We start from the raw sequence: 15926 nt of genomic DNA on the forward strand, positions 1-15926 counted from the left end.
AATCAGCATATTAGAATGATTTCTGAAGGATCATGTGACACTGAAGACTGGAGTAGGCCTAATGATGCTGAAACTTTAGCTTTGATCACAGGAATAAATTACATTTTAAAATCTATTCAAATAGAAAGCAATTTTAAATAGTAAAAATATTTCAACATTTTACTGTTTTTGCTGTACTTTGGATCAAATAAATGCAGCCTTGGTGAGCAGAAGAGAATTCTTAAAAAGAAAAAAGAAAAAAAAAACATGTTACTGTTCAAAAACTTTTGACTGGTAGTGTAGGCTGATTATTCTTATAGATTGAAACAAATGTGCTTCAGCCAGAAAAAAGGGTATGAAAAGTGCTCCGAGTCGCTGCAGAAAACAAAAAAATTTAACCACAACAAAAACTGGAAATGTTGCTAGAGACGGGCTTATTTAAAATGCAAACTGATTCTCTGCCAGCAGGAGGCGCTTTTAGCGGTTTCTTCAGTAATGGCTGTAATCAAAGCAGCTCCGTTCATGAACGCTTCTTTATCAGATCAAATGAAAACTTTTTTGAATACCGTCAATTCCCTTCAGAGATACATTTATATAAAACACCCGTGCCGTGTTATGATTATGAAACCTGCAGTGCTCATGTTTATTCAACGAAGTCAAACGGCACAAATAAATCAATGTATGGGAAACTGGTAATGTATATCGAAATATCGGAAATGTGTTTAAAAATCATATCACCGTTATTGAAAAAAATTATATCGCGATACATATTGATATTGAATTATTGTCCAGCCCTAATCTAAACTGTGCAGGACTGTGGCCCTCCAGTTTTACACCCTTGGCCTATCCTAGTTTTGCCTCCCTCCCACTGTTAAAATATAACGAAGTAATTTTTACTCTGAGGAAATTTTAAACGAGCTACTTTTTACTTTTTACTTGAGTAGATATTTAGACTGGTACTTTTACTTGTACCTAAGTAAAATTTCATTAATGTAATGGTACTTTTACTTGAGTAGAATATTTTTGTACTCTTTTTATATTTAAGTCACAGCGTAGATTTAAATATATTTATATTTTATATTAATATTTATTCTTAAATTAAATCGGTTAAATCAATTTAAGTGATCAGCTGTTTCTTCACCAAAGTCATATTGAACATATTGAAGCCTTACCTCTATTGACATCTATTCAAAATATAAGTGTTGACTAATATTAGAATATTATATTCAAAAACATTAGTGTTGATGGCAAATGTTCAAGGCGTCAGTCCAAAACAGTCAATCTAATCACCAAACAGACAAAAGTTCACTTCAAGAATAAACAAAGTGGTGTCAATAAGTTTGAATTGAGGTATAAGGTTGAATTAAGGTCAGAACATATTTGGGTCACACTTTATATTGTCCCTAATACCTGTGTACTTGCATAGTAACTAAATGTGTACGTAGTATGTAACCACAGTGTAAGTACACATTGGTACATAGTATCTACACCTGTAATATTTCTGTAACTACACACAACAACCCTCAGGATGGTTTGTGTAAGTACAAATGTGTAACAGGACATATATAACTTAATTTTGTAAAAACAATATGTATAAGAGTAATTGGAACCATTTGATCCAGGGGGTGGAGATGGGTAGATTTAGGGATATGTAAAGTGGGAGGAGTTGGATCTCGAGTTGGAGTTGGTGCACCACTGTAATACCAGTGTACTTACATGGTAACTCCTCAGGAACTGTCCACTTAATATAAAGAGTAACATTCTGGACACCAACCACAATTTATACGTAAAGCCTAACTTACTGGCCGCTGCTGTGTAACATCAGATTAATTGCATGATAAATCTAATATAAAGTGTAACACTTTCTTTACCAAAAAGTGCTGTTAGTCCTGTTACACATTTGTACTTTCATTACCAAAAAGTGTTGTTACCAATGTCCTGTTACACATTTGTACTTACACATACCATTCAGTGGGTTGTTACATATGTGTGGTTACACAAACATTAGAGCTGTAGATGCTATGTACCAATATGTACTTACACTGTGGTTACATACTATGTACACATCTAGTTACTATGTAAGTACACAGGCATTAGGGACACTTAATATAAAGTGGGACCCATATTGGTTCCAAATCACTGTATTTCAAAGAAAATAATGTGAGTGACGCTGTGGCATGCATTATTTTGAACAGTAGTAGTCATAGTTGGGTGCTGCCAGTGTGAGTACAATCATATAAAACAGTATTCAAATTTTCAAGATGACCCTGTTTACACTGTGTGCTAATATTTGAGGCTCCTTATAAGGGAAGGGCTGTAATAGTGATGGCATGCGTATACATTTTTTTTCAAGTCATGCATTCCCTGAGAATTGAAAATCACTGTTGTTAGTGCCATGCTCTACTGTTTGAGGAGTCTATAGAAAGGTTCACATAAAATCAGAAAGTTTAGAGATTATTCAAAGTAAATTAGAACAAAATGTAATTTGGGGGTAAATTACTCGGAGCAAAACACATTTTTGTATTTATATTATTTTTATTTTTGGGGTGATACTGGATTCAGGCAATTATTGGTGTCATTTATATCTTGGTGATTTTACTCTATTTTATCTTTCTCTCCATACAGGCTTGTTTATAAATGGTTCCTCCTATTGTACAAGATCAGCTACACCACAGGCATTGTGGGCTATACTGTTGTTATGTTCACCCTCTTTGGCATAAATCTTATATTTAGGTGAGTTGTTAAGCTTCATGTTTAAAAGCACTGAATCATTTTATTGTTGTTGTTTTTATAAACATTGATTTCAGGTTAAAATGCATAAGAATGTATAGGAAAGTGTTTGTTTTGGATTCTCTAACTACTGTTCACCATCTCTTTTACGTTTTTCATAATTTTAAGACTATTTGCTTTTTTATTTATTCTTAATTTTATTAATAATAAATGTAGTTAATAAATTGTCCTGTCATGTGACAAATGTAGTAAAAGTAAAAATAATTAATGTCATTTTTCAAATAATAATAATAATGTTATTAAATCTGAAATGCATTATTTTAGTCAGTCCACAAAAGAGTTAGTCAATTAAAAACTGGAAAAATGCTGCTGAAAATATATATCAAATATATGTGAAGTATGTCACCTGGATATGCTAGGACAGGTATTGAGTGTTTAGTAAACAGGTAATCCATGGTCAGATTAATTTAGGGGGAAAGAAGCATAGCAAAGTCCTTTTGATTTATTAAGGTTTCTTTGTGATGAGGGCTTGTGGACACACATGGGTATAGATTTGTTTGCTACAATAAGAAATAAGAAATAATACAAAAGTCAGATTTCATACTCAAGTGTGGTATGCATAATGCAGTGCATTACTTTACAACCTCACAATCCAACCAAACCAAATTAATCATCAAACATTCTTGATTATTGATCATTATTAATCATATTATTAATCATATTAATAGGTTTCACAAGCTAATTAAAAGGTTAATGTATGACGACAACAATCCAATAGACAATTTGGAAAAGTAGTCCGCTCGACATCAAGAGAACCCTACACTCTGACGTCCAGGTTCACGTTCGCAGAGGCTATTTAGGGGACATTTACGGGAACATTCACAGGATTTCCAGCGGCCATTTGGGACATAAGGACTTTCACTCTATGTCCTCTTGAGTGTCATTTTATTTTACTTCTAGGCTAACCAAAGACAGAAGACACATTGTAAGGAGAAAAATGTTTTTTTTAATTGAACAATTGTGAAGTTGCGTTGCTCTTTCCATGTATCTGTATGTGTGTGTGGTTGTCAGCGGTTACGTTAGTCCGAAGTCAATTCTCCCCATTGTTTTCTAATCTAAAACAACAAAATGAACACATTCAGTAGTAGGGCTGGGCTATATGACCTAAAATCAAAACCTTGATTAATTTAACACTTTACTTCGATTACGATTATTTTATTTATTTATTTTTTGCCCTCATAGCTCAATAGGTTTGTACTGTAAATTTACTCCGCCATTAAAGGTGGGATTTTTTTTTCCTAATGAGAGTGCATTTCTTACCTTGGGGATTTTTAAATAATTGAAGGAAACAAACTATTTATGGGTATTTGCTGAATATTTCAAACAACTGAAATAAAGCACATATTGTTTGAAAAGACGTCTTATGAAAGAAGTCACATTTCAGTTTTATTGTAAAAAGCGAGTTTCCAAAAAAAAAAAAGAATAATAATCAACAAGAAAAAATTGAAAACCGCTTTCTTTTTTTGCAAACAAAATTAATCAATGAATAATGCCATGTCAAAAGTAGAAAATAACCAGCATGAATGACAGAATGACTTCTCCGCCACGTAGCCGTCAAATACAAAAGTTGACGTGCAGACATACTACTGTAAACCAGAGCTGGCTCTGCTGTAAACAAAAGCTCGTAATGCTTTCCCCGCTTTCCGGGGTCTTCTGTTTTGGAACTGACATTGATGAGCGGCGCTGCATGTAAAAGTTTAAATTCATTCTTTTAGAGCGCCACTCACGTGCGAGACGCTGCAAAAGACGCCAGAGCAACGCATATATAGCACCGACTACACACGTGGTAGTATGGATTTAAAAAACGAAATAATTGACATGGGAAAATTACTTCAGTTAGAGGTTCTGAATTTCGGTTAAGATTTATTTTCGATTAATCGTCCAGCCCTATTCAGTAGTGTTATGATTTTATGTCTAGGAGTATCGTTTGTCCATAGAAAAATGATTTGTAAAGACTGTTGACAATTTGGATTTAGACAAAGCAGTCCGAAATTTAGCGCACAAATGAAAATATCCGTCCCAAATGGACTTTTTGCTGCATAGGTGCCTCAGTGTGTATTTTACCATATGGAAATTCAATATTTAAGTTCAATATCTGTCGATATTATATACATTCAATCATTTCAGCTGTACATGCTAACGCTAGCTTTGAAAGTGTTCACATAATGATCAGCAGCCGTACATGACGGACAATTTCAGCAAACGTTTTAAAAGGTAAACTTTTCATAAAATATAAACATTATGATATACTAGGGCTGGACGATATGGCCAAAATTGATATCATGATATAGTTCTTAATTTCGGTCGATACGATATAATTCCGATATCGATATGAACACTATCTGAAATAGAAATCTTTGATATTGAATTATTCTACAAATCTACAAGTTAAAATAGCTTTTCAAAAACTCAAAGCCATGTCTGAGGAAATCACCGGGAGGATCATTAAAGGGGTCATATGATGTGATTTAAATTTTTCCTTTCTCTGGAGTGTTACAAGCTCTTGGTGCATAAAGAAGATCTGTAAAGTTGCAAAGACTAAAGTCTCAAATCCAAAGAGATATTCTTTATAAAATAAAGAGTCAACCACGTCTACCTAAAACGACTCGTTCTAACACGCCCCCACATGTCTACGTCAAGATGTGGGAAGATTTGCATAACGCTGCCCAAATGTTCACGCAAAGAAAAAAGGCGTAACTTTTATTCTCGCTGTAGTATTGTTGCTGCCGCCATGTCGTGAAGGCGCTGTGTGTTTCGTTGTGAAAGCATTTTATACTACTTTGTGCATTTTATGGAGGACTGTTTCCTGATCCTGGTAGAGTAGACTACAATACCAGCCGTTCTGACTCACAGACTGTAAGTACGTTTTTTTTATATTTAAAGGATTTGCCACTACACTGTTCAAAACTCGCTTTTGAATCGTCAGAGTAGCGCTTGCTGTTTGTCATTTCTCCGATCACAAATTCAGACATGGTTTTATTTTTGCGCGATGCAACGCGTAAAAAGACAGTGTATGTCATTATAATCCATCCTCACTGGATGCAATAAATGCCTCATTTATAATGGGTTTTAATGTCTTTGTCTCGTTGCTCCGGTCGGACAAGGCATCACAGTAATGGTAAGGGGTGTAACATTTCCGTCACACGCTTAAGGAATTCAGCCAATCACAACGCATTGGATAGCTGGCCAATCAGAGCACACCTCGCTTTTCAGACCGATAAGCTTTGTAAAAATAGACGTGTTTCAGAAAGGCGGGGCATAGAGGAGAGACAATAGTGCAGTATGTGGAAAATAATGTGTTTTTTGAACCTTAAACCACATAAACACATTTCATTACACCAAATACACAAAATTGTTCTTTTTAGCAACATCATATGACCTCTTTAACTATCACTACGCAGCTGAATGTTGCTATGGGTACATGCTGGATGCCTTCAGTAAGGTTCAATATATGCTCCTGTTATGGCATTCTGCCATATTCTATCAGCCAAGCATGCGAGTTATATACAAGGAAGGCTTTACTTACAGTGCCGATGATTTATTCCCGTTGATTTGTTGATTCTTCCCGTTGCTTGATGTTATTGATGAGGGTGGAGTAGTTCTTTACATCCGCTGATGTAACTAGCTCGTAATTATATGAACTCGTAACTAACTCGTAATTATATGAAAAGCAATACCAAGATATAAAAAGAACAAAACAAAGGATATACCATGGTATCCCAAAAAGCATCAAGAAAGAAAATAAAATGCGACACTAAGCAAACTTTCTTCCCGTAGAAAACTGTATTGGCTTGGTGTCCTCCGGTAGCGTGTTCCTGTCTAACACCGGCAAAGCCAGTGATGCCATCAAACGGTGTCGCTAATAGCTACTTCCTGCCAGGTTCCTTAAAGATCTACACTGTTAATTTGGCTCCTACAGCTCCCTTACCGGAAATAACGTCACATTTCTGAAGCGTGAAACATAAACCACACGAGCCAACTCGATAAATGTAATGACATGTGATAGATTTGAAAAGACAAACTTTTTTTAGTATATTTCAACATAAACACATCGCTAGACAGGTAATAAACACATCTAATTAACATTTATAAATGATATTCGGTGGAAATGTTGTAAGAACATGTAACTGTTTCTTTCTTCTTTCATGTGTTTAAAGAGAATAAAAAAATATAAAAATTAGATTGGTACTGCCTGTTGTTTATTAATTCCAGTGATGACTTTCTACTAAGTTGTTCATTGACATTGTACGTAGTCATGTCGCCAGAAATTAAGTGATCACCGTCCCAATGTGCACTGAGCCAGGGAACAGCCACAAAGTCCCTTTAAAGTGCCCCTATTATGCTATTTCCAATATTGCCTTTCATGCAGTGTAATGTAGCTGTATGTGAATGTAAACGATCTGTAAAGTTGTAAAGCTGTCCATGATAAATAAAGTTATTGTCTCCCAAAATAAAGAATGAACAGCTGAAACGAGTTGTTAGTAATTCGAATCTCACTTCCGTGACGGCTACACGTCACGGGGTAACACATTGGCATAATGCACACCTATGTTCTACGTTGGCCGGCCACGAACAACTTAACCCCGCCCACAAACACGTCATTCTACTGACGACTGCTTCTCTAATCTCGGGGATTATTATTATGGACCAGCTGCTCCACTGAATCGCAACCTGTAAGTATGATAAATAATAGATGTTTATATTTTCTATAGAGCGTTCAAAATACAGAACTATTGAAATCGGCATATCGTTTCCGACGCGCTGTACGTCGTAGAACAATCACAACAGACTAGGCCATCTCTCCAATCAGAGCAGAGCAGGCTCACGGAAAGGAGGGGTTTAGAGAGACTGAATCTTTGAACTGCTTCGAACGAATCGTTTGAGAATCACAGGAAAATGAGGTGATATTAAATGCATATTTTAAGAAAACAAAAGCTTTTTTGACCTTGCATGCATGTAATCCTATTGTAGGAGACTCCCAAAACAATATTAGGAACCGTAAAAATGGCATAATGGGGGCACTTTAAGACAAGTCAATTCACTCGGCGGCCATCTTTGAAATGCCTCTCGGGCATGCAAGTGCAGCTCCCAAACATCAAATTCTCCAAAACTGTTTACCAAGCTTACGATTAAATAAAATATTTGAAATCACCAATGAAATCTAACAACAACTGCCTCATAAATGTTGTTCCTTATGGTCAAATAGCATTTTTAAAAGCTTTTTTTTAGGCTAGATCAGCCAGCGCAGTACTGTGCGCACGTCTCAGAATGCTGACTGTTTCTATAGCAAAGATTAGCGATTGGCTCTTTTACTCAGAGAATGGGGCTTCCTTCGATAGAGCGGCCATATTGAGCGTTGCCTTTTTTTCAATATTCAAAACCATACGAGCGACATGTCTTGAGTATTCTATAGTCTTTGCTTACCAGTGACCGAATTTGTGTACACGATCTACTGATTCACGAGCTTGAGAGCTAGGGAGCTAATTGAGAGACACATTTATGTCGCACCCAAATGTGGCTATATTACACTTTTTATTTATTTATTTTTTTTGTATAGCAGTCTTAAAGGGCACCTATTATGCACTTTTACATGGTGTTTGGACATAAATGTGTGTTGGCAGTGTGTGAACACAACCACCCTACATTGATAAAAATCCACCCATTCCTCATTATTTAATCCCCTATAAACCAAATCAGTCTCACTTGGCCTGCCGTTTTGATTCTCTATGCAATATGACATCACATTGCATAGGGCCGGGCCACGGGGGTTTATTGACAGCACAGCACTTTCCGCGGTTGTACGCTGTCCTCCATTTTGTCATTTTGTTAAATTGGGGGAAAAAAGATTGACTGAATTGAAACTTTTTCAATATAACTGAATATAAATATGTGTGGAGAGTTAAGCTGTGCTGTTGTTGGCTGCCACAGTAATGGCAAAAATACTGAGTGTAAAATAATCAAATGTTGAAATGTGTGCGCTTACCATTTTGTGGACAAAATCTCGTGAAATTCGCCCCGTTCGGGAACTGTATATGCACAGGTGCGCTCATCTGTTTTCAATGCAGCTAACCTCGCTTCGCTTCATGTCATCTTCCCACTCATTAAACTATGACAGGTCCTTTACTGCAAAAAGACGCTCACGGCGACACTCTAAAGCAGTGATCTTCGCTATTTTTTTCATGAGAGCCACACTTATAGGAAGTTAATAGGAGAGCCACTTTTACTGCAAAGTATCAAGTTACATCCAGTCATAAATGGCATGTCTGCTGATCTCAATCGGTCATCCCTGAACATTTACGGAGTTCATTTTTTAAAAGTTATTTAAAGTTATTTGCTTTTACATTAGCCCATCATGTATCAAACCATCCAAGAGCACATTCGGCGTTAAGAGCTGGAAAGATTGCCAAAACCTCTCCGCAGTGAGTCAATGTCATGGACATAAGGGCAGAGCAAGTTTAAATATCTTTCTAGTCTATATTTCCATCTTGTAATTCCGCTGTTTTGGGTATTTTTAAAATATAAATGATTTGTAATAGAGCAGACTCTGACTAACTTATTCATGTATTTATGTTCTCATTTAGCGAGACAGCAGATGCTGAAAACACTGTGCGCTTCAGTATGTGTGTAGTAAACGAAACCGCGCGTCTGTGCCATTCATTCATAAAGAGACACGCAGGATTCATATTTAAATGGTATTTTTGCAGCTTAATATTTACAGATACCAGTCAATATTGCAATTTTATTTAAGTGTAATGACCTACTTTTGATTTATTCACCCAAACTTTGACAAATTCCGTGACATTCCGCGTTATACAGTAAATTGTTTATATGACTGGATTCCGCGATTCCGTCCGCTTTTTCCGCATCGCAGAAATCATAGGGCCGTAATTATAATGGGTTCTATTGTCTTTTGTCGCATCACACCACGACACTCCGGTGTAGACATGGTGTGAGTTTTTTTTTAATGGCTTAGTTATAGCCCTGCTTGTTTTTAATGTTTTTTGCCATGCGATGCGAGCCACAAATTAAAGCTTGGCGAGCCGCACAATGAGTAACACTGCTCTAAAGTGATGAAACTATGGCACCATGTGCTTTTAAAAAACATTTTCATAGGTTTCACGTTATATTGTTGGCTCGGAAAATATGTAAATGTGCATGCCCAGTAGCCGCAGCTGTATCCCTTCCAGCCTTAACCACAAATCAGACTGGAGAGTAGATCAACTTTGGTGGACTTAAACTTAAAATGGTGTGTTCCGCGGTTGAAATAAAATGCTTTCTGATGTTTATTCATGTTCATTTTGTGCTTTACGTAAATATTAAAAGACAACACGGTGAACCAGTGTTGAATACAGTGATCTGTCACAACACATTAAAGAGCCACAAAACGGTATTTATTGTTTGAATTTCTTTCAAAATTACAAAATTTGAAAGCTAAGAGCCATGAAACCATGTTTCATATCAGAAGTAACCTGCTCTGTCTTATCTGTCTGCACCTTGTCAGTTTCTTCTGGTCTGCGATGTCAAGTCACTTTTATTTACAGGTGCATCTCAATAAATTAGAATGTCGTGGAAAAGTTCATTTATTTCAGTAATTCAACTCAAATTGTGAAACTCGTGTATTAAATAAATTCAATGCACACAGACTGAGCGCTTTTAACAATACAGATTGCGTCAAAGCAACTGTACAGAATTAATTAGGAAAATAGTGTGTCAATGCAAAATGACAATAGAAAACACTCAATTTTCAGATAAAGGCAGTTCATCATTGAATTCAGTGATGTAATCATCCAGCTCAGTTCAGTTTAAATAGTATCTGTGCAATCAAGTCGACGATATCACTGGACAGTGGCAAGGAACCAAAACTCCATCGGTGACAGAATGAAGAAAAAAAAACTTTGGGAGAAACCTGGCTCAGTTGGAGGGCCTGTTCTCCTCTGGCTAGACGAAACCAGCAGTTCAATTCCAGGCTGCGTGGCAAGGAACCAAAACTCCATCGGTGACAGAATGAAGAAAAAAAAACTTTGGGAGAAACCTGGCTCAGTTGGAGGGCCTGTTCTCCTCTGGCTAGACGAAACCAGCAGTTCAATTCCAGGCTGCAGCAAAGTCACATTGTGCGGAGGACTCAATTGGTTCCTGTGGTCTTGTCCCGGTGGCCGTCTATGAGACAAGGTCTTCACTGGGGCTCTGTCTCTGGGGCTCATCTAGTTGTCCTGATCTCCGCTGACATTCAGGGCTGTAGAGGTCCTCTCTAGGTGCTGATCCACCATCTGGGCTGGACAAGTACTGATCCGGGTGACTGCAGTGACCGTCTGGATGACTGCAGTGACCATCTGGTCTGGATACAGACTGGATCTGGTGGCTACGGTGACCCGGAATAAGAAAGAAACAGACTAATATTAGCGTAGATGCCATTCTTCTAACAATGTAGCAAGTACATTGGGTGTTATGGGAAGTGTTCCCAGTTGTCCTAATTAATGCAGCCTAAAAATCCTTTAACACATTTGAATATTAGAAATGTGTTAGAGTTACGTGTAAGCCAGGTTAAAGAGATGGGTCTTTAATCTAGATTTAAACTGACAGTGTGTCTGCCTCCCGAACAATGTTAGGTAGGTTATTCCAGTTTATAGTTTGGGCGCTAAATAGGAAAAGGATCTGCCGCCCGCAGTTGATTTTGATATTCTAGGTATTATCAAATTGCTTCAGGAGGGATGAAGACCGTCTCTTTTCAACAGGTCATCATTAGCGCCGGCGTGAATAACAATCTTACTGAATTTACGGTTAGCATTAGCCAGCACTTTTAAATTTGCCAAGATGTCAGGTGTTCTGACTCCCAATAAACATTGGACCATGGTGGCTGATGTCATTATTTTCACGTTCCGTACAATAGAATCACCAATAACTAGAGCACTTTGATCAGGTTTCTCAGTGGGTGCATCACTGAGTGGGGAGAACCTGTTTAATGTTTTGATCGGAGCGGAAGAGCGGTGTTTTGACCCGCGACTATGCCACCTCACAGTCACCCAGTCGCCCTGCTGCGGAGGCTCTGTAACCGAAACCAAACAATGTACAGGACTCCCTGAACTAGTTGCATCCAAAGCCGTATCTAGAGTCCTCACATTCTCTCTATCCTCAATTATAGTTTGGATGCATGTCTCTAATTCTGAAACCTTCTCTGTCAGCCTAACTATTTCCCTGCATTTATCACATGTGAATCCCTCGTCGCAGACAGAGAGAGCTAAACTATACATGTTGCAAGCCGTGCAAACAACAATAGCAGGAGAAGAAGCCATTACTCACTAGGCGCGTTCTTGTTGAAGAATTGATTTGAAGGTTTTAGTTTATAAGTCATTAAATGGACTGGCACCAAGTTACTAATACAGCCGCATGATCCATCGAGAGCACTTCGGTCTGCTGACCGTTTACTCTTGGTTGTACCTCGAACAAGGCTGAAAAGCAGGGGTGACCGGGCTTTTGCTGTCGTAGCCCCATAACTTTGGAATAACTTGCCTCTATATGTTAGGCAGGCCCTGTTTTTAAATCCAGTCTTAAAACTTATTTTTATACTTTGCCATTTAATGAGAGCTGTTTTATGTATTTGGTTAGTGTCAATGTCTGTTATTTTATTATCTGCAAAAAAAAATATTTTGATTATGCTTGTACAGCACTTAGGTAAATAATTGTTGTTTTAAAAAAGTGCTCTATAAATTAACTTTGATTTGATAATGTAAAGTAATTGCACTGTAAAATAAATGAAAATAAATATTTCATAAGTATAATATTTTTGTTTTACACTACAGTAGGGAAATTACAATACATCTTTCCTAAGTTCTATACTTTAAATCGATATTTTGAATTTGGACTGCAGTAACATTACCCATTTAAACCGCTAGCTGTCAGCAATTCATACTGCACTTTTAAGATTTTATTTTGACAGAAATGGCAGTAGAGCTTTTATTTTGAAAGAAAGCTTCAGTGAAAAGCAAAAAATAATCTGCAGTGAAAATAAAGCATAACTGGTGGCTGTTGCGGTCCCAAACGTGCGTTAAACTCAGCACGTGCAATAAACGAGTTGACTGCATTCATTCACTGTGAACAGAGCTGTTCTGTGGCACGGAAAATGCATGAACAATGTGTGCGCTTCACTTTAAAACAAGCAGCAAAAACAGACTTGATGAAGGGATTAAGCCATATTGTGCTTTCGGTTTTAGTTTGTTTAAAAGATACTCTGCCAAAGCATAATGGCCCAAAACAAATATAATTTAAAAACTACACTTTTTGCCAGGAAGACCTATCGTTTCATATCGTGATGTGAACACGATAATATCGAGACAGTTTTGCTATCACGATATTGTGATATTGATAATATTGTTACTTCCCTAATAAACAGTAATAAATGATTTTGAGACAAACAACATCTGACATGAATCATTGCATATCAGAAATCACTGATCACAGATTAGGCATTAGAAAGAACACTGCTAATTAAATGTGACATTACTGTCAGGTCCATATCTTACAGTAAAAATCTGTTTGCAAAGCCTGCACCAAAACTTTTTTACCAATTTTCCAAAGAATCCAGATTGAAATGTACTCAACAACAGAGCAGGCCCAAGGCATAAGCGAACTAAGCGGCTGCTTAGGACCCCTTTGGCAACCAGGGGGCCCCCAAGAGTAAATTAAATGTCAGCTTGATTTATTATTTTTTTTTTGATATATGGTCAATGGACAATGGCAATTATACAAAAATGCAATATTAAATAATTAAATAATCTATATGTATCTTATTTCCATAGCGACGTGTCCCTAGACTGTATAAGGATGAGCGTCATAGACCAATCAGAATCAGATCGGAGTTTACTGTAGGTTAGTCAGAATCCGATCTGAACTAATTGTTTTCACATGTTTACGGAGTTCTACACACTCTCAGATCTACCTATTATAACAAGAAAAACTTAAATATAAAATACTCAGTGCATTATTATTTAATTATTATACCATTAATAGTGACTTATTTATTCATACTTTAGTACACTAAAAGTAAAACAATTTGGTATAATAGTAATTTTATAATAAATCCAAAAGCAAGACATGACAAAAACTAGGGAGTGGAAATGGCAACTGAGCTGATGAGTGCTCCTCTGCTGTCATCTACTGTTTACAATGGTAATTTCATGTCATTTTCATCTTAAAAGTCTTAGTTTTTTACTAGGAGACACATTTTTGGCAAATGTTTTTCATCTTCATGAATAAAAAGTGAATCTTTAAAGTGAATTTTACTGCACAACTGTAGAGTTAAAAAAATAATATAGGCTTTAAAATATTTTAAGTGTTTAAAAAAATGTACACTATAGACGAACAGTGGGTAAAGGGCAGAGTGTATTTTTTATTTTGTTATATATTCATGCATCTCACTCCAGCCAGGCAACCAATGTTGGCAACCCCGATATAATATAATATAACATTTAGCTAGTTTTAGATGAGTTTTTGTCTTCTGTGTAAAAAAAAAAAAAAAAAAAAACACTTTCCTGGGTATATATTTTTGTAATAAAACAATTCTGTTTCATAAAATTGGTACTGATAAGAGCTTAACATTATTTACCTTAGCCTACCTTTGGGGTCTTTGCTATTATATTCCAATATCATTATGCCTCAGTTAGCTAATTATAGATTAAGAGTTGTTGTTTTTTATGTACAGATGGCTTGCTGCTGTGATTAATTTATGTTGTTAAAATAATATTCTGTTCTGTAAGTGCGTTGTCTGCTGCTTTATTTAGCTACTTTTCAGTACACCACATTAAGTATGCCACTTAGTCCTGTAAGACTTTGAATGTTAAAGTGCAAATTAACACCTGACCACTCTTGTGGGTTTGCTACTGTTACAATTAAAAATCATAGAAGGGTAAAAACATTGATATGATGTAAGCAAAACAGCTACAACAAATACAACGGATAATTGGTGTGTTAGATTTATAGTGTGCGAATAATCAAGCATTGACAATAATCAGTCGTATTGGCGGAACCGAGGGGCCCCCAAATAATATTCTGCTTTTGCACTTTCCTAGCATTCCTTTTTAAGGTAATGTTATTTTTAGTCCAGTGATCCTGTATTGTTCTTCTCTGCTTTTCATCTCACTAAAGCCCAGCTCACACTTTGCAATTTTTTTTTTTTTTTCCCCCCCCCGTTTTGGTTGTCTGAGACCAATTTTGAAAATTCTAAAAGATTTCTAGAATTCTAGGCTAAAATCTGTAGTCTTTGATCATTGGTTTGACATGTTCACCGACAGTCGATTCAGTGTTTCCCATACATTGATTTATTTGTGGCGGCCCACCACAATATCAAAACTGACCACCTCAAATAGATTTTCCAATAGGCTTTGACTTCGTTGAATAAAGATGGCGTGTCTGAGACCAATTTTGAAAATTCTAAAAGATTTCTAGAATTCTAGGCTAAAATCTGTAGTCTTTGATCATTGGTTTGACATGTTCACCGACAGTCGATTCAGTGTTTCCCATACATTGATTTATTTGTGGCGGCCCACCACAATATCAAAACTGACCACCTCAAATAGATTTTCCAATAGGCTTTGACTTCGTTGAATAAAGATGGCGCTGACGCTGATGGCTGCCTCCGTGGCGTGCTCCACAGTTGTTTTATGTTTTTGTTAGTTTGTCCTGTCTTTAGTTATATCCCTGCAATCAGTTTCACCAGAGATGAATTGCTGGACATTAGGAAGTACACACCACCCGATATTTCACCGGTTTTTGATTATTCTGATGTTTTGCTGGACATTGTTGTCGGGGGAGCTGCGGCGCTGATCAAGCGCTTCAGGACGCGCAGACAGGGGAAGCGAGCCGACGCGCTCGTGAAGCTCAGACAGCGTGGATTCAGACCGCCGTTGCCAAGCATCCATCTGGCAAATCTCCGCTCTCTACCCAACAAAATGGACGACTGCACTCCCCTCACTCACCATCATGGACAGCACTGTGACTGCAATGGAGTCATTCAGATTCCTGGGCACCACAATCTCTCAGGACCTGAAGTGGGACACTCACATTGACTCCATTGTGAAAAAGGCCCAGCAGAGGTTGTACTTCCTTCGCCAGCTGAGGAAGTTCAACCTGCCACAGGAGCTGCTGAAACAGTTCTACTCCGCCAT

General features: G+C 37.1%; 1 protein-coding gene across 2 annotated transcripts in view; it reads left to right on the plus strand.

Moving 5' to 3' along the window:
* The window catches only part of LOC107573541 (RING finger protein 121), a 55438-nt gene that overhangs the window by 14647 nt on the left and 24865 nt on the right, over window positions 1-15926 (plus strand). For both annotated transcript variants that reach the window (XM_016259981.1, XM_016259980.1), the window contains one exon: window positions 2605-2712. In XM_016259981.1, the coding sequence (XP_016115467.1) occupies window positions 2605-2712 (108 nt within the window). The remainder of the gene's footprint in view (window positions 1-2604; window positions 2713-15926) is intronic.

This window comes from Sinocyclocheilus grahami, unplaced genomic scaffold (genome assembly GCF_001515645.1).
Source record: "Sinocyclocheilus grahami isolate Dianchi unplaced genomic scaffold, SAMN03320097.WGS_v1.1 scaffold1972.1, whole genome shotgun sequence".
NCBI lineage: Eukaryota > Metazoa > Chordata > Actinopteri > Cypriniformes > Cyprinidae > Sinocyclocheilus > Sinocyclocheilus grahami.